The sequence below is a fragment of the Neodiprion pinetum genome, chromosome 3, assembly GCF_021155775.2.
Source record: "Neodiprion pinetum isolate iyNeoPine1 chromosome 3, iyNeoPine1.2, whole genome shotgun sequence".
Taxonomy (NCBI): Eukaryota; Metazoa; Arthropoda; class Insecta; order Hymenoptera; family Diprionidae; genus Neodiprion; species Neodiprion pinetum.
The window spans coordinates 5,353,050-5,377,151 of record NC_060234.1 but is presented as its reverse complement, the minus strand read 5'-3'; the positions used below and the strand labels follow the sequence as shown (position 1 = coordinate 5,377,151).

Below are 24,102 nucleotides of genomic sequence, written 5' to 3'. Positions count from 1 at the left end.
GCGTATTATAATATAATACACACGCACACACACACACATACACACATATATATATATACCGTTCTCTAACAAGACAATCGCACGATGCTTTATATATCAATGCCTCATGCCTCTACATGCATATGAAATCAGATACGACTTGGATGCATTATATATATATATAATTATATATATATATATATACAGGCTTCTTTCCTAGCGAATTTTTACACTTTTCGGCCTTTTCCTTGTTCTTTCGGTAGTTTTTTAAGGTAGATTTTTTTTTTTTTTATCCTTCTTCCGACAGAAATGTGTTCCTTCCCCCCCCCAACCCTTTTTTTTTTTATCGTTTTTATTTTCTTTTTTTCCGGGCAACTTCGCCACGATTTTCAAACGTCGGTGAAAATTTTGTTCTACGATTTTTCAAACCGAAGAATAATCATATATATATATATGTTTTTTTTTTCTTCTTTCCCTATCTTTCTCTCTTTCTCTCTTCGACAAAGATATTTCTGTTTTTTATTAATTTTTTTTTTTTTCTTTTTTTTCTGCGCAATTCCTGTTTGCTTGTTGTTTTTTGGAAAAAAATTTGTCAAACCTTTCTTATATACGAATTTAAACGGACAGCGAACGTTTGTTTTCACGTTTTTTCAAAACGGAGAAATTTTTTGTTCACCTCTTTCTCTCTCGCTTATAGAAACGTTTGACGAAAGAGAAATAAAAGCAACGAAAAACAAAAAGAGTGAAAAATAAGAAGATTCGCGATACAGCCGGTGAAATTCCTGGCTAAAAAATGGTTGAGGAGAATCGAGAGAAATAAATTCGCGAACGGGGGATCAAACGATATTGCAAAATCTTTCTTCACGGGGACCGCTGACTCGGTCATTCTCTTTCAGGCTACCATAACCGTGAAATTAGCCTCTCCGATTTCCTTATGCGTACCGTATACACCCGAGGAAGATGATCGATTCTCTTCGGCGATTATTCCGCCTCCGTTAACCCGCTGCATTTATAGTCCTAGGTATATTCACAGGGTGAGCGATATTAAACAAGACCGAATTCCCGAACGTGTGTTACATTCGTTTGCAAAACGATAAAATTAACTATCCGCTGTTACAGATTTTATTTTTTTCTTTTTTTTTTTATATATATTTTATGTTTTTATTTATTTATTTATTTTTTTTGCAAACGCTCGCCTCGTTTATCGTCATTGAATTTTTCGCGATCGAAATTCTCCGCGTTTCTGAAGAGAAAAAAACAGAGGAAAAAAAAAAAAACAAAAGAAAACCTCCCTACGGTTCTCCCTGCCTGCGTGGGTACAAGATAATTTAGAACTTTGCGACGTATGTTACGATAAACGGCGATCAGTCACATCAGCCAAATCCTCGCCTAACGCTTTAATATCGCGGTATGACCAACCGATATAACACACATTTTACTTACCCACAGTCGCTGCGAGGCAGAGATCCATTTGTCTTTTTGAGAAGTTTATAAAAAAATAAAGAAAGAATGAAAAAACAAAAAAAAAAACAAATTCGTTTGGAGAGACAGTGATTGACGCGGAACGAGTCGTCTAACGGTACGACGATACATGTGTATTATATATACGTACATGTATGTATACACATATTGTAGGAGAGAATGGATATACGGATAATACACTGAGAAAAATTTCATTTGCTATAAGAATTAGAAAAATTCAGTAAAACAAGTATCGTTAAAAAAATTCTTCGAATATTGTTGGAATTCCGAAAAACGAGGCACGCCTAACAATTTTGCGCTTTCGTCGATCCTTTTTTTGTTTATCGCAACGGAAAATCAGTTACTCTACGTTTTTAGTTAAACAAGGCTTTAACGTCAATTTATTCTTGCACAGGCGTTAAGTTTTCGCAACAGTTGCAAGAAAATCTAGCAACAGCGATCGTAATGAGAAAGAATAGCAACGGATACCAGACTTTCCGGTAACGGATAGAAAACTAATTTTCATTTTCATACCTAGAATAATATTTTTCGATTGTGATAAAAAATGAAAATAGTTAAAGGACCGAGCGGTAACCGGAAATAAAAATTTCGCTCAGTGTAGGAATAAGGAAAGAAGGAGAGGTAGGGGGAAAAAACGAATTGAAATTGAGAAGAGAAGTGTAGAAAAAAAATTACCAATAAGAAATCAACTCCAGCTTTTGTATATACAATACATATATATACGATGACATTAAACTTATGCCTACACATAATAATAATAATTTACACTAATGCGCGACGTTTCTTCGTCAAAGGATTCGAAATGATCTCTCTTACGCTTCTCTCTCTCTCTCTCTCTCTCTCTCTCTCTCTCGATCTTTCTCTTTTCATTTCTTCATCCATCTTTATCCATCTCCGTTTTAAACGATGACAGCATTGCACGTTTTAATTTTTTGCCATTTTTTTTTTTTTTTTTTTTTTTTCTACCGCAAATTCATCCGTCATCAATCTTTCATTGTTGTCCGAATTAGATTTTCGCGTCTTTTGAGATCTGAAATTTTGTTCCTTCCGTCAAACAGCCGTTCTAATTTTTTTCCCCCCCCCCACTCCCACACTAAACTTCTTATCAAATAGTCCGAGACTCGAACCGCACCTGGATCGTCGTATTGAAGGGTACACGAGGACGGGGGGGGGGGAGGACACCTGGTGCACAGCCTAGATCTCCGACTTTTTTCGGACTGCACCTGCAATAGCCGTCAACCCTTTATTCTCGGCCAAGTGCCCTAAAGAGGGACGCGGACGTAGTTTTGTCCGGATATCTCGGCCGTCTCGTCGAGAACGATCGAGAAAATCCAGTTCTCACACTGGGAGAAATTTTTATTTCCGCTTACCGCTCGGTCCTTAAACTATTTTCAGTTTTTTACCACGATCGAAAAATATAGTTCTAGGTGGAAAATGAAAATTAGTTTCAGAGACTCAGACTCCGCTGAGTTTCTTGATATCGTTTCTTTAATATTTTTTATTTTTTCTTGCCTCAACACGAATTCCAGAACGCGTGTAAGTTATTCAGTTTGTAGGAAAATTTTTGGGGACCTACGATTAGGCGTTTTTTTCTTGTTTTTTCTTTTTTTTTTTTTTTGGAAAAACGAAGTTACGCCTCGCTATCCAGTCATTGAACGAATCTCGAAGCTGAAAAATGAACACGAACTTAAATTACACATAAAATAATTTTTTTTTCTTACAAAATGAATAAATTTTGATTCTTTACGTCGAATAATAACAAAAATCTTCGTTCGCTACTTGTAACGAAAGAAAAAAATTTCTTTTCTCACCAGTTACGTGGAAGAAAGGAAAATTTGACGTCTAGAATCCGTGTACAAAATTCGTGTTGACCGGTGTTATTAGGATGAAAATTGCAATATCGAGTGAAATAAGTTCAGATTAAATTCAGGCAATTTCGAAGAAACAAATTTTTTTTATTCAAAAATACATTCATGATAAAAAAATAATCCATACAATCGGTTGATCCGTGTAGAGAATATGATGTTCGCGAATGCAACGAGCTTTATTATTAGCGATTGAAACTGAACAAACCAAAGGATTTTAGCACGGAAAAGAAAAGGTGCTCGAGCCGAATGTATAACTCGATAAAAAGTCATCAAGCTAAGAAAAGAAATTATTTTCGATTTAATTGAGTGTGGAAAAGAAAAAATAAAAAATTTCCAACACGAACCATATTAAAATAATCAACCTTGCGTGTAAAGTGTGAAAATTTCGATCTAAATTCGTTTCTGTACTTGGAAGTAAATGAAAAAAAAATAAATAAATAAATAAATAAATAAAAAAATAATAAAAATTTCTCTCAAGGGAGTAAATCTTCCAACAAGTTAGTATCGAAATAAATTTTTTTTTCATCACCAAATGCAGAACTTATAATATCAATTTCCCGTCTTCTCGACTCAAAAATTTCTTCCAATTTTTTTTTTTTTTTTGTTTTTCCACCCAAACTCCGCGCAACTATTTTTTTTCACACATGTACGCAACGCACGTGTTTCCTAGCGCCTGATAGAAATGACGATAATCGTTTTTGCCGGTTAATATTTATACGTATACTTATAATATCGAAAGTCAGTCGTCTCACGCACAAGTTTGCCAAAGAATTTTGCGTCTTACGTTCGTGTTTCTCTCTCTCTCTCTCTCTCTCTCTCTCTCTGCGTGCGTTTGCGTATATACTGCATGTATACCTATTTATATCGTCAGGGTTTTATTTATTCGAATGATCCGATCGAAGGTTGCTGCTGCTGCTTGCCTATTTTACACCCCCTCCCCTCCTCTCCTCCTCCTCCTCCTCTCACCCCCCCCCCCCCCCCCTCGGCGAATTAGAGAGATACCTGAAAAATTTACGGCGATACAGGCAATATTAACTCAACTTTGGACGGTTTAAATTTGATTTTTTATTTTTTTTTCCATTCGTTCTATACATAACTGCATCTATATATATATATATATTGTTACAAAGGGTGAAATCACCCGTCTCACCCCCCTTTTACTGATCTAGTAGTCATCATAGATAAAAGAAGCTTACAAACCTCTTATGTCTTTAAAAATAATAAGGTTGCTGCGTCAACCAACTTGTTTCAGACTTTAAACTAGAAACACGTTCTCTGCTATTAAAGCTTTTCGATAACATTTTATCTGCCCCTTTAATTTGACTCACTAAATAAGCTCACGAATCGATATTTATTTTGCAACGTCTCGAAACGTTACAATATATTAATGCGTGTATTTCTATCCGCCTAACAGGTAGGTCGATATTTACCCTTGACTTCTTTTCCAACTCGGGGATATGTGTTTTTTTCTTGTTTTTCTTTATTTATGTATTATGCACATGCATATTGTAAATTAATGTCCCACGTGACATTAAAATTCTATTTCTATAAATCGCGTGTTGTAAATAATTTGTCATTGATCTCATTTCGCGCGATGATTCAACTCTTGATTCTCAAATTTCAATCCTTACTTTTGATGTTTCCAGTATCATCTAACGATTACTATAATCAACTCAAACTATTTTGTCAGCACGAATTTGTCTCTACGCATCTTTACTCTATCCTATATTTTTTCTTTCATCTTATTCTCTCTCTCTCTCTCTCTCTCTTTCCTCCTCGCGTTTCTTCTCACACTTTTTTTTTTACGAAATATTTGATCGACGATAGAATTTGGCAAAGATGGAGGTTGAAAAAATAAAAAATTGACGCATTCGCCCAAGTGAATTGTTACATCGACAATCCTTTCTCCTTACAACTAAATTACCGATTTTCTCAATCTCTTCTCCAATTTCGTCTATGAAATATCGAGGCTGCTGCGTAGGTGACGATCGACCGATCAAACTATCACCGTAATCGTGTATCCTTCGACGTTTCCTTTCTTCTCTACTCCTTTATCTCCGCTCATTCTCATTCCAATATCCAACATACGCATGCCTCGACGAGTTTCGTACGCGTCATACATTTTATGCACCTACACATGTACGAATATATCTTCATAAGCACGGGCGTTAGTTAAACGCAAGCTGCCGACGACAGTGCGAGTTTTTGTAAAACTAGGTCATGGCTCTGGCGAGCCTTCTCTAGGCCTAACGGCCAAAACCATATGACGCGATGTGTGTATAAGTGTTATTTGTAGTTTAACAGCCTCGCATTTTTACACAGACGCTAACAAATACCTTGAGCACGCTTATCCTCCCTGTCTATTCGTAAGATGCGCTCCGTTCCAAATTCCTCTTTTTTGGGGGGGGGATAGGGACGCGGCAAACGTGCATAGAAACTTACACGCCTGTGTCTCAACTAGTTGAGATGAAAACCCGCGAATCAGCCTTCGACCGTTTAAAAAGATGAAATAGAAGATGTGAGAAAAAATATAAATAATATATGAACAAAGATCTAAGCCAATCGATATAGTTCAAGGCGATTAGATTCGTTCTCGTAATGCTTTGTCATATTTTGTCTAATTTTATGACTATTTCGTATATTCGTTACCTGTGTTTTGTTTTCTCTCTCTCTCTCTCTCTCTCTCTCTCTCTCTCTCTCTCTCTCTCTCTCTCTCTCTCTCTCTCTCTCTCTCTTGAATAATCAGCGATCTACGATTATTTCAAATTCGTTCGGTGACGTGGTTTGAATAAAAAAAAAAAAAAAAGATTTCCGTGCCAACAAATTGTTAAGCTCAATTATCCGAGGAACGAAGACAGCGAAATAATCAATTCGATTCAAACGTAAGCTTCAATACAATCCTCCTGGGAAATTTTCACAATCGAAGAGAGAGCATTTTTTTTTTTTTTTTTTTAATCAACAAAATTAGTCCGACTATTAATGAACAATATGGATATATATATATATATATATAAATAAGGGTGTGTTAGTTTGACGTTTTTTTTTTCATTTTTCTGCCCCTACTTTTCAAGTCACTAGGTGATATCAAGAAAAAAGACATCCAGCGTAGTAAAAAAAATTTTCCCTCAAGTTTAAGTGGATACGGAACTTCTTTTTTCTTTGTTTTCAATTTATTTAACTCGCAAAAAGAAAAAATAAACTATTTTTCGGTCTCTAGTATATAACAGTATATAATATACCGGGACAATATCTTGAAACTTGAAAATGAACCGCGCATGCGCGAGTTTCTTTATCGGCTGTTCGCGCAGGCTGGCCAACCCGAGTTTTCAGCCGTCGAACTGTTTCTGCCGGCGATGTGTTCGATACGAATTTTCGAGGTTAGAATCTCGAATAATTTAGGCAGCGACTCGGAAAGGTTTGGAAAGCATTTGTTGTCGGGTCGGAAAGTTGGTTCTTCGAAGAACGGTCGGAATCCTCAACGCTTGTGCTCTTTGAAAATTCAAACGTAGACATTTTGCGTAGGTTGGCCGGCCTGCATCGCGGACAAGAATATCGCTGCGTGAAGATTTCGCCGACCATTGAGATTTAATTATTTGGCGCACGCGCGGTTCATTTTCAAGTTCCAAGATAGTGTCCCGGTATATACAGTATATATAATTTTATATATGTATATATTATATTACATAAATATACGCGAGGTTGGTTATAACGAGGAGGAAAGCGGCGGTCGGTGTGAGACGTTTGCGATCACTTGTTGCGCGATTAGGAAGCGAGATGGCGAAGTTATCTCACATCTCGAATGTCTCAACTCTCCGCTTTGCCCAGGAAAACCGCTGCCGTTGCCGTTGCTGATGCCTGAGCCAAACAATCGTGGGATACATTTGCAACGTTTAAAAATATACCCAACCAGTAGTCTCTTCGGTTTATACGAAAATAACCTGCGCGTATACATATATTTTTAACAATTATATATACGTAACAAACTTTTGTACATGCAAATCTTCCGATCCATGTAAAACTAATAACTTATCTATACGCGATTTTATACGTGCTCACTAAAATGTACGTGCGTAAGTAATTTCATAATTTAAGAAAAAGTTTTTTTTTTACACATCATTATTCTAATTTTTATCAACATTTTTTTGCCAATTCGGTTTGTAATTTAGTAACATAAGAAAACTGATTTTTCGGTTTTATAATTTGAATATTTACTTTCTTGTCGAATTGTTGATGATTGCGAATTTAATGACTTACTGAAATTTTTTAATAATTAATTTTTTCGAATTCCACGTGTGATTTTTTCGTTCGATGTAAAGTTTATTCGTACAATCTCAGATTTTTAGAGCGAGTTGGAGAATAACATATTTCCTGTTACGCGTGTATCTTGCAACTTATGGTGCAACTTTTGAAACCGCTTGTTATAATTGCGCTAATTTGTTTCGAAGATAAGTTTTCCGAAATTCTGAAAATGCCTTTCCCTAACTTGTCATTGCTTTTTCTTTTAATCCTCGAATAAGTCAGTATGAAAAGAGAAATAAAGTACAAATGATAAAACAACGCGAAACGAGAATTCGCACATCCGATCATTTCTTACAACTTTTTCGGACATCGCAGCTGCAATTTTACCACCAAATGTGTTACAGAAGCTTAAAACCTTTGAAACTCTATACTTCGATTTTACCCATTTTTCGATCAATCAATCGCTTCTTTAAAATTCACACCGAATTAATCAAATCCAGAAGCAACTGATTTTCTCCGCATGCTGATATCGTTAAATTTTCCGCCATCGTGCGTAATTTTCCGGGTAGGTAGTTTCAAAAATTTTCCAAAAATCGTCAAATCTTGGGAATATCCAACTATCCAACTGGTCCATATATCACACCTGCAATATTACATACACAATCCGCAAATGGTTATTCATCGATTCTTTCGTCCTCGTGCAAAAACCACTTCAAAATTGTTCGGAAAAAAAAAAAGAAAAAAAACATTGAACAAAAATTCGCCACATCGAGTCATCCCTTCTAAAATTCAGGCAAAACGATTGAATTCCTTATTTCTAAAAAAAACAAAACTACACGTTAAATTGTTCAAAAATTTGAAAAAACAAAAAGAAACAAAAAACTTCACCGCATCGCGTGATTTTCCTTCCAAAAGTTTTGAAAAAAAAAAAAAAACCAAAATCAAGTCTCGCATCCCTCGAAAATTAAAACCGCACCGCGTGATGCCGCTGTAAATTTTGAGAAAAAAAAAAAAATAAATAAATTAACAAAATAAAAAATAAACAAGTTTCTCCGTCCTCTCCCTTCTCTGAAAAAAAAAAAAAAAAAGCGTGATGCGCTTTCAATCGGGGGTTGGCTGCAGGCTGGAAGGGGGAACTCTCTCCTCTCTCTCCTCTCTTCCCTCTTTCTCTCTCTCTCTCTCTCTCTCTCTCTCTCTCTCTCTCTCTCTCTCTCTCTCTCTCTCTGTCTCTCTCTCTCTCTCTCGTTCGCGATTTCTCCTCACGGCTAGGCGACTCGACTCGGGGGGCCGGGGGCGGATTGCCGCGGCACGAGGCACGTGGCACGAGGCAGGTATGAGGCGGCAGAAACGGTTGGCTGTGGCTGCCTGCCTGCCTGCCTGGCTGGGTCTAATTCTGGTGACTGCGTTCGCCCCGCGATCAATACGCGCCGCCCGCGTTCGCCTATGCACGTCACTGCCACTGCGCCACCCACCCACCCCCACCCCAACCCCCTCGCTCTAGGCCAGAGGCGATAATATTCGAAAGAACCGAAGAAGGAGAGACAAAGAAAAAAACCATAAAAAGAAAAACATAATGAAAAAAAAAAAAAAAATTAGGAAGTCTCCTCCTCCCTTCGACGGTTCGGAAGCGAAAGAAGAATTGCGAAATATGAGTACGATATATTCGCGAACAATTTGCGAATAGAACGGAAATTGTTGTGCACTTTGATATTTTTATGTGCCAACTTCGGAAAATTATCGATGTCGCGAAATTTTATTTTATCGGTGTTAATATTGATCATCGAATAATCGCGATCGTGACGGTTTGAAACAATATTTTTATCGCAGATCGCGGTAAATGTTTTGCAAAAGTTTTGGAAGTTGATTTCCGAATTTTGAAATGTTTCGTTTTTACGGTTCAGAGAATTGAAAGAAACACACGTGTATATGTATGTATATTATAATCAGACTTAAGCACCTGTGAAATATAATAATTTATGCCGTTTTGAAATCTTGGTCAATTTCGAAACAGGAAACGACGTTTCGATCGCGAAGTTTTTTTAACGGGTCGTACGGTAATTATCGAATAATCGTGATGTCTTGTTATTGAAAGATATTTTTTACTGCAATCGATTTTTTAAAGTAACCTGTGTGTGAACATTTCTAAAATTTCAGTAAAAGATCTTTTTTAATTTACTTATATACACAACCCTTTCGAATATTTATATAAATCGAGGTTTGATCTTATAATTTGGAAGCTTCTGAAGAGAGCTTGTATTTTTTAAAAGCTTATAGTTTATACTTGTTATATTTGAAAATAACGACGAAACATTTTTACTGGATCTTAACACCAAGCTTTTCGAACAAGGAAAACTTGCTGAATTACGTTGAATTCGCTGTTTCTTTGAATCGTGGATATGTCGATCGATCTCGATTATCGAACGGATTTGAAAGACTTGAAATTGAGAAGTGTGCGAACTGTACTTAAATTTCGCTGTAACAATTTTTAATTCGTGCGTGAAATTTCGTTGCCCCGAACCACGTTTATTCAAATAATCAGTTGTTCTTCAAATATTATGCGAGTTACGGAAAAATGGATGAAAATATTTCAGTGCTATTTTGATATTTATTCTCGTTTTTGATTTTTTTTTTTTTTATACCACGCGAATATTTATTCAAAATTAATTGAAATAGAAATTCCGAAAATCGTCAGTGAAATTTGCCCGTGTATAAGAAGAATGTATTTTTTTTATCTCGATTTATTTTCTTGCTTTGATCAAAAAAAATACAATCCACGATTTTTGTACAAAATCATCGCCATTCTCTGTACTTTGGCACACGTACCGTCAAATTTCCCGCGCATTAGCTTATCGAAACGAGTTCGAAGGAACGTACGTAATTAAAAAAAAAAAAAAAAAAAAAAAAAAAAAAAAAAATGAAAATTTGACAGGTGGCGAGAAAGAAGTAATTAAAAAATAATTCAATTACCAACGGAGCAAGATTTTGGTAACAGTGAATTTTATTTTCCATTAGTATACATTGATCAACGCGACTCTCCGACTATTCGTCGTGAACGAAAAACGAAGAGAGAAATAGAGTAAGGAGAGTTTCTCTATTCGGTTTTGCGCGTTCGTTGAGCGATTAATTAACCATTCGCAAATGGTATAACAACGTGCACGTATACAAAACATCGAATCTAGACGCGTGCATAGGAAACGATAGCGAGGGCCTGTCGATACAAGGTGAATTATTTAGTGACCCGAATTCGTGAGTATCGTTCGTTGGTCGATCGGCCAGGGAGTGAAAAACCGGGGGAATATCATCGGTTGCAACGATCCTCTTCGCAATCGGGTGTAGAGGCGAAGCACAAAGCTCGTTACACCGAATAACGCGCATGTGTCATGGCGACTTCGTCGCAAACCGGGCTATGCATAAATTTTGTATAACGGCACGTGTACGATAATTTATTTTAATTCCAAATGAAAAAAATCGTTACATTTTCAACAATGGGATAATGATATTGAATAGATTTTTGCCCGACAGTTAGGTACCGGAATTGGAAGAGAAAATTGTCCAATTTCTCACAATTCGTTTTTACACACCGAGAGACATTTTTAGTTCCGGTTATCGCTCGGTCCTTGACTATTTTCATTTTTTATCACAATCGGAAAATATACTTCTAGGTAGAAAATGAAAATTAGTTTTCTAGCTGTTACCGGAAAGTCTAGTATCCGTTGCTATTCTTTCTCATTACGATCACTCTTGCTATATTTTCTTGCAACTGTTAAAGCTTTGTTTAACTAAAAAAGTAGATCAAACCTCACAAACTGATTTTGCGTTGCAATAACCAAAAAAGGATCGACGAAAGCGCAAAATGTTTAGGCGTACCTCTCTTTTCGTAATTCCACCAATATTCAAACAGTTTTGTTTAACGATACCTGTTTTACTCAATTTTTCCAGCTACTGTAACAAATGAAATTTTTCCCACAAATGCAACTTTCTCATCCCCGAATTATTATTTTTTTTTTTTTTTTTTATTTACATTCTTGTCAAAATGATGAAGAAAATTGCCAGTGCAGACAGATTAATTTTTCTTCCTTATGATCGGGAATCCAGTTTATTTGAAGTAAACATTATTTTTCTCTAATTTCAAACACACTTTACGTTCGTATAAATTTACAGAATTGATATAAAATCAACTACGAACGATTTTTTCCGCCCAGTTCGATAACGAGGTTGGAATTTGATGGAAATTTTCGAATATTCGGCAGAGATTACAAACCGCGTTTTGCTCTACTAGGGTGCAGGTTACGCAATGGAAGGAGAAGCGGATCGATTTCTGCGTGCGGTGCATCGTTGAAAGAGGAATGATTAACTCGCTGATAAGTATTCCGTACACTGAGAAAATTTTCATTTGTCACAGTAACTAGAAAAATTCAGTAAAACAGGTATCGTTGAAAAAACTGTTTGAATATTGTTGGAATTACGAAAAACGAGCTACGCCTAACCATTTCGCGCTATCGTCGATCCTTTTTTAGTTATCGCGACGCAAAATCAGTTTCCGAGGTTAACTCTACTTTTCTTTAGTCAAACAAGGCTTTAACGTAAATTTATTCTTGCACTAGCATTAAATTTTCGCAACAGTTGCAAGAAAGTATAGTAACAGTGATCGTAATGAGAAAGAATAGTAACGGATACTAAACTTTCTGGCTTACCAGCTCTTAAGATAGAAAACTAATTTTCACTTTCCACCTAGAACTATATTTTTCGCTTATTTTAAAAAATGAAAAATATTTGAAGACCCGAGCGGTAACCGGAACTAAAAATTTCTCTCAGTCCAACCGAGATATTCGGCAGAAGGGACGAAAAAAAGAATAAACATGCGAAATTCGATAAAGCACGATTTTTTTTTTTTTTTTTTTATCTCGTAACGATAATTACCCGCAAATAAATGACATCTGTTTTTCCTTTCGTTCTCTCTTCTCTCTTCATCCGTTACCTGGATTTTTTTCAACGCCGTGTAATACGGCGATATATTCGCCCTTGTATGCTGCACTGTTCCATGCGTATAATACACGTATCGTATATTGCCATGCGCGTAATGCCTCTAGACACGCACGTCCGATGCGAATGTACGCACGTGCATGAATTTACGTACATGCATGCGTGTGTATGTATTACATACACACGTATACACCTACGTGCCGTTGAGGGATACGCGTGTTTGTGAATTTGCGGGTGTCTGCGTGTCTGTAAAGGGAGACAAAGGGTAAAGTGAACTTTCCGAACACGCGCTTTATCGATTTCTATATAGGTATATATATATATATATATACATTACATATACATACACATATATATAATGCATGTACACGGTTACGTCGCATTTCGAGTGTACGTTTTGTTGTTGTCATTATTATTATATACGTGCTCCGTTTCCGATCATTAGACTGCAGGTTAATAATCAAAACTTGTTGGTAACGAAATTGTACGAATCGATTTTCGTGAATTTTTAATCACCGGATATGAATCTGGCTTCAACATTTTTCCGAGCTTTTCGTTCTGGTTCCTTTGTGTTGAACGGGTTTCGAAATTGTTGCGGAAAAACGAAACTAGGCCGTATGTTGAATGTCTGTAACTTTGGAATGCGAGGCGAAAAAAGCTTGCAAGTCCAGTTTGAAAATTTGAATGGAATGTGACATTTTTTTACGAATCTCGTAACAATTTTTATTCTTGAATTTTTAGTCTCTAGTCCGACAGAGATGCAAAAAGAGTGTTTAATAATGAAAATAAATTATATGTAGAACCCGTTGTCGATCTGTAGACTCGAAAATTACTAAAACCGTTTTTCTCACGTTTATCGAGAAGCTGTAACTTTGGAAAAAAATGCGCTCAAGACTTTAAAACCAATTGAACACGGTTTGTGAAAAAAAAAAATTCTCAGAACTGTTTTTATTTTTTATTTCATCTTGTTATTTCAAAGTGAATTTTACCAAGAAACTAGACGCGTCAGAGACTTTTTTCAGTCAGACTCGAATTCCGCCACAAGAGTTTTTTGAGTTTCATTTCTGGTGATTGAAAAACATAATAATGAAAATCACGGTGTTTGTAAATATTTTCTGACAAAAAATAATTCGCATCTGATTTTACAGATCGTTTGCATTCACTGCGGGATACAATATTCTCAAATATAAAATCAATGAAGCTTTGGCATTAAGATTCGAACATTTCTGTAAAAATCATCCAACTACCGATCCTTCAAATATCTTCACGATACACTCTGCGAGTATACAAGTTTTCGAGACAAATGTGCGTTTATTTGAAGTATTTGTCGAATTCGCCAAGTAAAAAATACCGATATAAACTATATTTTTTACTGTAAATGTATCCTGTTCTCACTGATGCTACAGCGAGTTCTGTATTTTTGCCAGGTATATTTTACCAAAAAAACGAAAAAAGAAAAAAAAAAAAAAAAACCAGACGCGTGCTTCTTTTCCCGCAGTTTTGAGTAAAATCTGCTCTCTCTCATTCTCTCCGGTGTTAAAAAGAAAAATTTTTATTTCCGGTTACCGCTTGGTCCTTAAATATTTTCATTTTTTACCACGATCGAAAAATATACTTCCAGGTAGAAAATGAAAATTAGTTTTTTGGACTGTTACCGGAAAGTCTGGTATCCGTTACTGTTCTTTCTCATTGCGATCGCTGTTGCTATATTTTCTCGCGACTGTTGCGAAAATTTAACGCTAGTGCAAGAATAAATTAACGTTAAAGCCTTGTTTAACTAAAAAAAAGTAGAGTAAAGCTCGAAAACTGATTTTGCGTCGCAATAACGAAAAAAGGATCGACGATATCGCAAAATGTTTAGGCGTGCCTCGTTTATCGTAATTCCAGCGATATTCAGACAGTTTTTTTTTTTTTAACGATACCTGTTTTACTAAATTTTTCTAGCTGCTGCAGCGAATGAAAATTTTTTTCTCATCGAATAAGCGAGAGAGCAGCGAAATAGGTAAAAATTTTAGCGACCTTGTTGAAACCTGCGGCCCTGAGCAGAGCGTTAATTGTCGAGCCGAGGATGTACTTTTACCTCGAGAGAATGTGCGTGCGGGGTTCTCGACGCACAATGCGTAACTCTATATCGCCGAGTTGTCCCCCGATCTCTCGAGCCTCGCCTCTTCCTTACGCACATGCATCCATCCATCCACCATCCTCCATTCGCTGGAGAACAAAGCCGTTGGTTCCTTGGTTCGCAGCCAGCGATCCATCCATCCATCCATCCATCCATCCATCCATCCATTCGTTCCTGCCTACCTGCCCATGCCGCAGGTTTGAAACACGCACGGTGCATTGTGGGTCTGGGTGTGCGTGCGTGCGTGCGTGCGTGCGTGCATCACGCACATACGAAAATTGTTTCCCTCTTCCTCCGCTAGAGGCACCACTTTCCGGAAGAAGAGGAACCCGCAATCGATATCCCCGGATATGCGTTTGCGGATTTTCCACGAGGTCTGCGTAATTCCTCCTCGTCCTCCTCCTCCTACTCCTCCTCCTCCTCCTCCTCCTCCTCCTCCTCTTCCTTCTCCTCCTCCCCTTCGCTCTCTTGGTTGCACCCCGACGCAAACCCTCCAAAAATCCCGAGGGCTCGTTTCATCGCAGAGCGCGATGTTACAGCAGCTGTCAGGGAAATATTCAGCTAAAGGATAACCCGGATACGTAGGAGAGGATTTAATGAGGATGGGACGGGAAATTTTCATCGAGGGTTTAATTCGAGGGACTTGCGTATCGTTCGAATTTTACATTCGCGATTAGTTTCAACAACGTGTTTCTAAACTCGAAGAAATTTCCAAATAGTCCAGAAGTACAGTTGAACGCGTTAATTCCTCGACGATTTTAATCGCGGTCGAATGCTCGGCGTCCCTGCGCCTGAATCATTTTCATCTCTTAGTCCTATCACAGTTTGTTTACAACTTAAAATCATCTTTGTCACTTCGTATAACCCCAAAAACTCCCGAGTAACAAGTTTCGCCCAGAATCATCGAATTTTTATAGTCTTTTTGTTTTTTGATCTCACATCCGCCATATTGGATTTAGAAATTATCAAATTCCGACTTCAGATTCGTCTTCAGCTGCGCAAAAAAAAAACAAAAAAAAAAAAAAATTCCCGAGTAACAAAATTCACGCCAATATATTGAGCTTGAAAGGGTTGACTTGTTTTCGGTCTAAAAGAAAATTCGATTTCAATTCTACACGAATTATGCGACAATGCGATTCATTTTCTCACGTCAGCTGCGTCGCCAGTAATTGTCACATAATTCGTATAGAATTGAATTCGAATTTTCTTTCGGACCGAAAACAAGTTAGCCGGAAACTTGAGTTATTTACATATTTTATTGTACATGTGTTTCTTTTACGTACGTTTAATAGAATTTTTTTTTTTTTTTTTTTTTACCAGTGACCACCTAATTTACGTAAAATTGATCGACGGTTTGGAAAATTTCGCCAAGACAGAATTTGAACAACGACGCGTGTCGACAACAGCCGATAAATTATGGTTTTCGTTTGTTGTTTCTTTTTTTTTTCCGACTTCCACTCGCAGGTTGTTTGACCTAGCTAGTATTTCAGGGTTATTACATCACGCATCGTCATATATTGTAGAAATAGACCCACTTGCTATAATGCAAGGCGGTATTTGCGAATGCACGCTATCTGCGGACCTGACGGATTTCCGGTTCCTTCGAACGTTTAAGCAAGCGAGTAAGAAGATAAGAACAAATATTATGCGCGTGTGTTTGATCGCGTGCATGCGCGTAGTATAAACACACGGCCATGTATTTATTACACGGACGAAGTGAGATATGTGGGAAACACGGAATATATGATAAAATCAGAAGATACTTATTACGCTTATTGCCACGGAAAGATAGAAACGAAATAAAACTATAAGTGGAACTTGAAACTCGGAGGTTATACACAACTGAGACACAGAGTTTCTTTTTTCTTTTTTTTTTTTTTTTTTCAATACCTCTGACGATGCAGTCGCCTGAGAAATATTCTTCTACATACTTAGACATATGATTATAGAAGAGATGAAAATCAAGCACAGGCGAGTAATACTCGAAAAGCATTCGTTTCACGGTTTGTGTCGTAAAATTTTAGAATATCGTAAAGAAGAAGGAGAATAAGGAAAAAAAAAAAAAAGATAAAAGAACCCCGCGAAATCGGGTTAGAATGAAAATAAATCCATGTATCAATGATTCGTGATTCAAAATCATCTTTCACCAAAAATCGATACCTAGTTACAAAAACGTGTCGTATATAAACAGAGTATCGTTAATTTCCACCGGTTGTAGTTTATTATTTATTTATTTTTTTCTTGTTTTCCTCTCTTCTTTATCGGGTCAAAAACATCTCGCGAACAAAATTTGCTTGGGGTAGGATGTGGTTCGAGGTGTTAAGGTCGTCTCGTGTGTACTTTCGTAAGAAAGAAAGACAGAAGGGAGAAGGGTGCAAACAGAGCGAGTGAGAAACATCCCGTAGGATCATTACTCTTGATCACTCCCGTCACTCTCTCTCTCTCTCTCTCTCTCTCTCACTCTTTCTCTGTTTCTTTCCCTCTCTGGAGCGGCGGTAGGACGGGGGCGGAGGGGGAGGATTTGTTTGGGAGTTTGACGTCTGCAGAATTCTGGGTTACTTGGACCAGCCGAAGGGACCCCGTTGCGCAGGTTATGGTCACCCCGGTCGTCGGGGTGCCGAGAAACCAGGTGGGGGTGGCTGGGCGATCCACCCCGTCTTCAGATCGGAGCAGCGCCCTTGATTTCCTTTTTTTTTTTTTTTTTTTTTTGCCTTTTCCCCGTCAAATTTGCCCCTTTTCGTTACCTCAATGTTTTCATTATTTTCCTACCGCGAAGTTGTGCGTGTTTTTTTTTTTTTGAAATTTTGTCAAGGTTACTCGAGCCGTTCAACCCCCTGAATTTTTTCCCAAACTTTCGGTGCGGCTGAGATTTTTCGTCGAGCTTTTCCCTCTCGGGAGGCTTAGAATTTTTATTCCGTCATTTAAGTCCCAGAGATACGAGGGTAATTCGTCGTGGTTCTTAGGCTTTTTGAACAGTTATTCTTGAAAGTTTGACTTTCGTCAATGTCATCCGTGAGCTTTACGACTTCTAATTTCTTCACTTTAATAAGTCGTATATATCACTTTCTCTTATCTCTTTCAGCCTTTGCGATTAGTTTCTTAATTCTCTTTTCAAACTTGTCAATTTTATTTCCTTCAAGCTTTCATGTGTTTTTTTTTCTTTTTTTTCCATCCTTTCTCTTCCTCCCAAGTTTTGGGTATTTTTAATACTTTCCCTGCAATTTTTCACACTTATTCATCCGTTTTCTTCGTCCCTGTTTCGAATATTTTAACACTTTTTTTCCATTCCCTTCTTACAATTATTATTTTGTTTTTTATTATTCTCGTACTTGTTTCACGAACTTGGCCGGATTATCATCTCGTTGTTTGTCATCCCGTGTCGTACGACGCGACGAGAAAAATCCCTGAAAAAATCAGCGAGCTCCTTTTTGTCTCATCCTGTATTTTCTACGGTGGTACGCCGGTGCAGACGTTATACATATACATATATATATATATATATATATATACACCGCGATGACTAGGCGCCATTGGATTAAATGGGTCAAGGGCCCCCTGCGACCGTTACACGCATCGCTTCCCTATTTCCTCCGGATATATTTTTCTCTTCCCCTTATATACTTTCTATTTCACCCGTTCTCGTTTCACCAGCGAAAAACAAAAAAAAAAAAAAAAAAAAAAAAAAAAAAAAAAAGTATAGAAAAAATAGCAAATCGTCGCGCCAAATTTTGACGCCTTTTCTTTTCATGTATAATATTATAACAACGTATGCATACGTTCGTCTCGAAACGTTGTTGTCAGTGTTACTTTTTCATTCCTTTTTTCCACGGAACTTCCCTTTCGCCAAACTGATTGAACAAAATTGAAACGAGATCCTTGTAATTTCGAAATATTCCAGAATTACGAAAAGTAATCGCAAGTTTCGTAAGATCTGTTGGAAGGAAAAAAAAAAAGAAGAAAAAAAAAAAAAACTCGAAGTCAAGTCGTAAAGTGCCACCAAATGAACGCAACGTAATTACTTGACGAATATACCTATATTATACAAGTGACATTACTCTGCGTGGAATTTGAAAATCGTGATGAAATAACGTAATCGCGTGCGAAAAGGAGCTAATGACCTGACGAGACAAGAAAAAGAAAAACACACACACACGCATAGCCAAGATAAAAAGAAACGAAAAGAAGAGAGAAAACGAAAACAAAAAAAAAAAAAAAAACAAACAAATAAAAAAAATAAAAAAAACATATCCAAAGATAAATCTCGCAACGTAAAAAGGAACGATTTTCCGTTGTAACGTTTTCAACTTCCCTGCGATTTGCATCGTTCATTCGAAGGGCGAAAGGTTGGGATAGGGCGGGGAAAAGCGAGTGATAACGGTTCTTCTTCCTCTTTCTATTCTCAACAAACCCTGCACCTTCAATCCAACGAAACTCTAACTCTGTAACCTAACCTAACCTAACACCACCAATCTTATCCATTTGTTTGTTTGGCGCCGAGCATTAAGTCGCGCCCGCGGGTATAATTTATATATCTACGGACGAGCCAGCGGCAAAGGGTCGCGGGGGCGTAGATGAGGGCCTCGGAGGGGGTGGTCAGGCGTCAGGCGGGGAGAAGAGAGAGAGAGAGAGAGAAAAAAAAAAGAAAAAGAAAAAAGGAACAGAGCCGCGGAGGCGGAGGCGTCGCGGCGGCGAAGGGTGGAAGGGGCGTCAGGGGAAAGGGGCAGGGCGGGAGGCCGCAGACCTTGGTGGGCTCTTTCGTAAGTTGACCTTCTTCCGCGACGTCGGGGCTTTTCCCCTTCCATGTTACACACACACACACATATACGTACATTAAACCTACACCGCACGCTTGCGTCGTCGTTGCGCGCTATGTTCGCATTTTTACGTGTAACGTGGGTATGCGTATGCATGCGCTTGCGCGCGTGTGCGTGTATAGGTGACGGTGATATACTTCGAGGTTGAACTTCTATGCCGGTGCTGTTTGTGGCGGCCCTCAAAACGCCGACGCGACGCGACGCCACGCAGCGCGATGCGGCATCCGAACTTACACACGACGCTTGTCGTCTTTAAGGGACATGGACCACTGACGTAAGCTCGTAACTTCTCCGCTTCCACTCTATGACCTTCGCGCGAAACATCGTCCTACTACGCGGTGATATTGCATATGTCGGGTTGTTCTTTAGCGGAAATGTTACCGCCTCGGCTATCTAACGTTTGGTGAATTCGCCTGCATTTATGCAATTCGGATCACATTTGAACGGAATTCGTCTGAATTCGTGCAATTCAAAACTCATGCCGCAGATATCTGCCTATAGTTATGCTATTTAAGACAAATTTTATCGTATTACGCCTGCGGTTATGCAATTCAATACACATTTTATCGAAATACGCCTGCAACTATGCAATTCATAGTGTATACCGACTACAATCCGCCTGCACTTATGCAATTTAAGATGCATATTACAGAAATGCACTCCCGGTTGTCAGGGTTGCGGCGGATTCTTGTCAGACATGTGTTCCGGACAACATAAATCTAGGCAGACTTACCGATTTAATCTTGTTGAATAAAGTTAAATCGTCTATTTGATATTTCTATGAAATAATTTGCAATGCGTTGAGCTGTTAACAAAAAACTAAAATAGGACATGTTGGGGATTCTGGTAGGTCTTTTTGTTTTATGCATTTTCTTCCTTTTTCTCGATGGAATTTCGCGGAAATCGCTATAAAACCTGCAGGGCTTCGTCTTTGGTTAGCGGACATGGTCATAGTCATGGTCATGGTCGGGATCGTAGTCACGTTCATGGTCAGAGATGGAAAACGAAACGCGAACAGCAAAGAAATTAGTTGATTATGGAAAAATATTGTAATAACGACGATGCTGTAGGTTCGTAAACCATGGAGCAGTTTCATATTTATTGCCTCAAGGATACCTTCATGGTTTTCTTATGCATATTACAGGCGTATTACACATGAAATATTTTCAACCGATGAAAGCCCTTGACTTTTCGAACGGTGTCCTCGATTCCATTTGGTATTAGGCCACGCATCGCGATTGATGAAACTGATTAACGCGTAGATTATTTCATCCATCCCTGTGTAAATTAAAACCGTTTGCCGTAGTTTTGTAATCAATGCCACAAACGTCTCTATAACCGCATATGTTTATGGTCCCGTGAAAGATTTGCAGCTTAAAAATTTCGCAAATGTTTTTACCACGAAATTTCGCTACTGATTAAAAATCTTGCAATCACCTTACCGGTATAATCAACGAATTTATTCAACGATTCGTTAAATCGCTGTGTCGATTTCCGAAAGCTTGACATCGGTGTCCAAGCATAACAAGAATCATCCTTACTCGCTGCAGCGTTTTTTAACACGACGAGAACGTTGACTTTTTTCAATCGGCGAACATGACGCGGGTAAACCTGATCGTAGATAAATACGTTGTCCATTTTTTTTTTTTTTTTTTTTTTCTTTTTTGCAAATAAAACGCAGCGTGTCGAGTAGCTGAAAACAGGTGCGTGAATAGGCATAAATTTCTGTCATATACTATAAGTCGTATAGAACTCTGCCCGCTCTTGGGCGTTTGAATCGTAACGTGACTCGGTATAAAATAAAACGATTCTGGATGGGGGGAATAAACGGGAGGAGAACGACGAGGGAGGGCGGGAAACGAGGGGGAGGAAGAAATCTGTCGTTTTTCTCTCTCTCTCTCTCTCTCTCTCTCTCTCTCTGTGCGTATGTGTGTGCGTCTGCACGGTTGTGCACGGGCCTTTATCGGCGGTGACCTAATCGAGTTAGAAGGAAGTGAATTAGTTAGCGTTGTATACGAGCCTGATGGCCTTGCACGCGCCGAGAAGCCATTGGCCTGCGCAACCGAGGCTGCAGCGGTAGAAGGAGGCCCCAGGCTAACCCAATGAAATTTTATTTATACGTACGTCTATACATTCACACGCACACACACGTACGCACACGCACACACACACACTCACGCACACACACGCGCGCGCGCGAATGCAATCGGCTCGATAACAACCGCGCAAACACTCGTCTACGTTTTATTAAACGTCTCCGCACGTGGATTATTAAATCATGCAACTCTCGTTACAGATTTATTGCAAACTCCCGGATAGACGATATATTTCATTGATATTTGAACTTGAATGGGAAATCTGCCGCTGATTTGCGATATTTTTTTTTTTTTTTACGCGATTGTATCGTTTTTCTGAAAAATTTAGCGACAGTCGTTTGGCAATTTGCAAATTGAACCGTGCCGCGTGTCGCTGCGAGGTAAAACTTTGGTAAAACTGTAAGGTCAAAAAGGCGATTTTCATTGAAAACAAAATTGCCAAATTTTTTAATGCAAGGTGAAAAATAACAAACAACAGCGTTACCTGGGTAAACTCATAAACTAATAAAATCAATTTGATTTTTTCGATTTCCGATGACCCAGCGAAATTAATTACAAACGTCACAGCAAAGATAAACTGCGAACGGCACAGTTATTGATATATTTCATTGAAATTTTTAGAAAATGTTCTAGAAACGCTACTCCACAATACCGCACTCGGTTAATTTAAAATACATTGCCTGTATCTTGTAAATAAAATGTTTAACAAAAAAAAAAAATGCGTGCGTGTACTTATGTACGCGCGTGAGAAGTTATACTTCTTTGGCATCATTAAAAAACAATAAAACAAATAACGGATGTCTTACATTATATTTAAATAATCTATTAAATTTTTGTCACGAACTTTTTATTAAATGTTCTATTAAATTTATTTCTTTATTTTGTAAACATTAAAAAACCAATAATAAATATTCAACATTGATAATTTAATAATATTTAGTATTAATTATATTAAATAATGATATTTTAATTTATATCAATAAATAATACATACGGATAACTAACCTCAATTATATTGGAGCACTTGAAAAAGTATTTTAGCACAATTTTTTCACTAATATTCACAAATTTTTCGAGACTTAATGAATTCGGTTGAGTGCGCAACTTCATCCTGTTAATTTTGTGTTACAGTGATGCGCGCGCATCTTGAAATTTCACTCTCATCAGTTTTTCATAACGCGCCTAAAGAAGTATAACTTCAAAAACTGTCTTTTTTTTTCACCGAATCAACGATACTCCCCCCCCCCCCTTAAGTACGAACAAACGTCTGAACATTTTTCACGCGTTACAACATTGATGTTCGATATCGCAGAAAAACCACGGATCGAGGAATATCCCCGGAGGGGTGGGGGCGGGGAGGGGTAATTTTATCGTTCAAAAATTGATCCATATCGTACGGCGTTTTTCAGGAAAGAAGCTCAAGTGTCCATTCTGCGAGCGGCTCTACGGTTACGAGACGAATCTTAGGGCACACATACGGCAGCGTCATCAGGGTATAAGAGTGCCATGTCCATTCTGTTCGAGGACATTTACAAGGAACAACACGGTTCGACGTCACATCGCGAGGGAACACAAAACCGAGCTGAGTCTAAAGGCTTACCAGCAATCGAACGCGGCTACGCAGTAGCCGATGCTCGCCGAGAAGAAGGCGGCTTTCTAAGGAGCCGAATTACGGGGACGAGGACGGGGGATGGGGATGGGGTTGAGGATGAGGTACCGCAGACCGTTGTTGGAAATTAATTATATCGCATTATGTTACGCCCGATTATTCACCCATACGTGCATCCATCCAGCCATCCATCCACCGGCCCACGCACCCCCACCCTCCCAATCCAAAAACCCTGTGTAAACAACCCCAAACTGTTGGACCTGCCCAAAAAATTCACCCAACGAACGCAATGCGAAACTATGCGTCGAGAGGATTCGTTAATTCGCTTAGCGTTTTTACCGTGACAATTGATTGTATTCGACACGTGCGTGCACGTACGATGTGAGCGATTGTTCGAACGTATGCTGCTGACACGTCGCGTTACGTCGTCAAACTGTCCGAGCGAAAGAGAAGAACGGGGATGATACGTGAAGACGGAAGAAGACGATGACGAGAGAAAATTGTTGATGAAAAAAAAAAAAAAAAAAAACAGCAAACAAACAAACGCAAAACAAAAAAAAATAAAATAAATAAATACACCAACACAGACAAAACGGAGACATCTGTATATAAATATGTGTGTGTATAAATATATATATATATATATATATATATATATATACACATATTAATGTGTTGCATGTAGAATATAGATACATGTATACATACACATACTATTGCACATGTCACGCAGTATGCTAAACTGCCAACTTCGTACATCTACAATAACTACTACTATTATTATTATTATTATTATCGGTGTTGTTATTGTTATTATTATTGTTATTATTATTGCCATTATTATTATTATTGTTGTTGTTATTGTTTATTATTATTGTCATCTTCAAGTATAGCTGGTATATATATATAT

The 24,102-nt window shown here is 38.0% G+C and overlaps 1 protein-coding gene across 1 annotated transcript in view; it reads left to right on the top strand.

Moving 5' to 3' along the window:
* chinmo (Chronologically inappropriate morphogenesis) overlaps positions 1–23,766 on the top strand; it is a 90,087-nt gene extending 66,321 nt beyond the window's left edge. The window contains exon 7 of the mRNA XM_046615131.2: positions 22,993–23,766. Within this exon, the coding sequence (XP_046471087.1) occupies positions 22,993–23,210 (218 nt within the window). The 3' untranslated portion in view covers positions 23,211–23,766. The remainder of the gene's footprint in view (positions 1–22,992) is intronic.
* Positions 23,767–24,102: the final 336 nt, after the last annotated feature.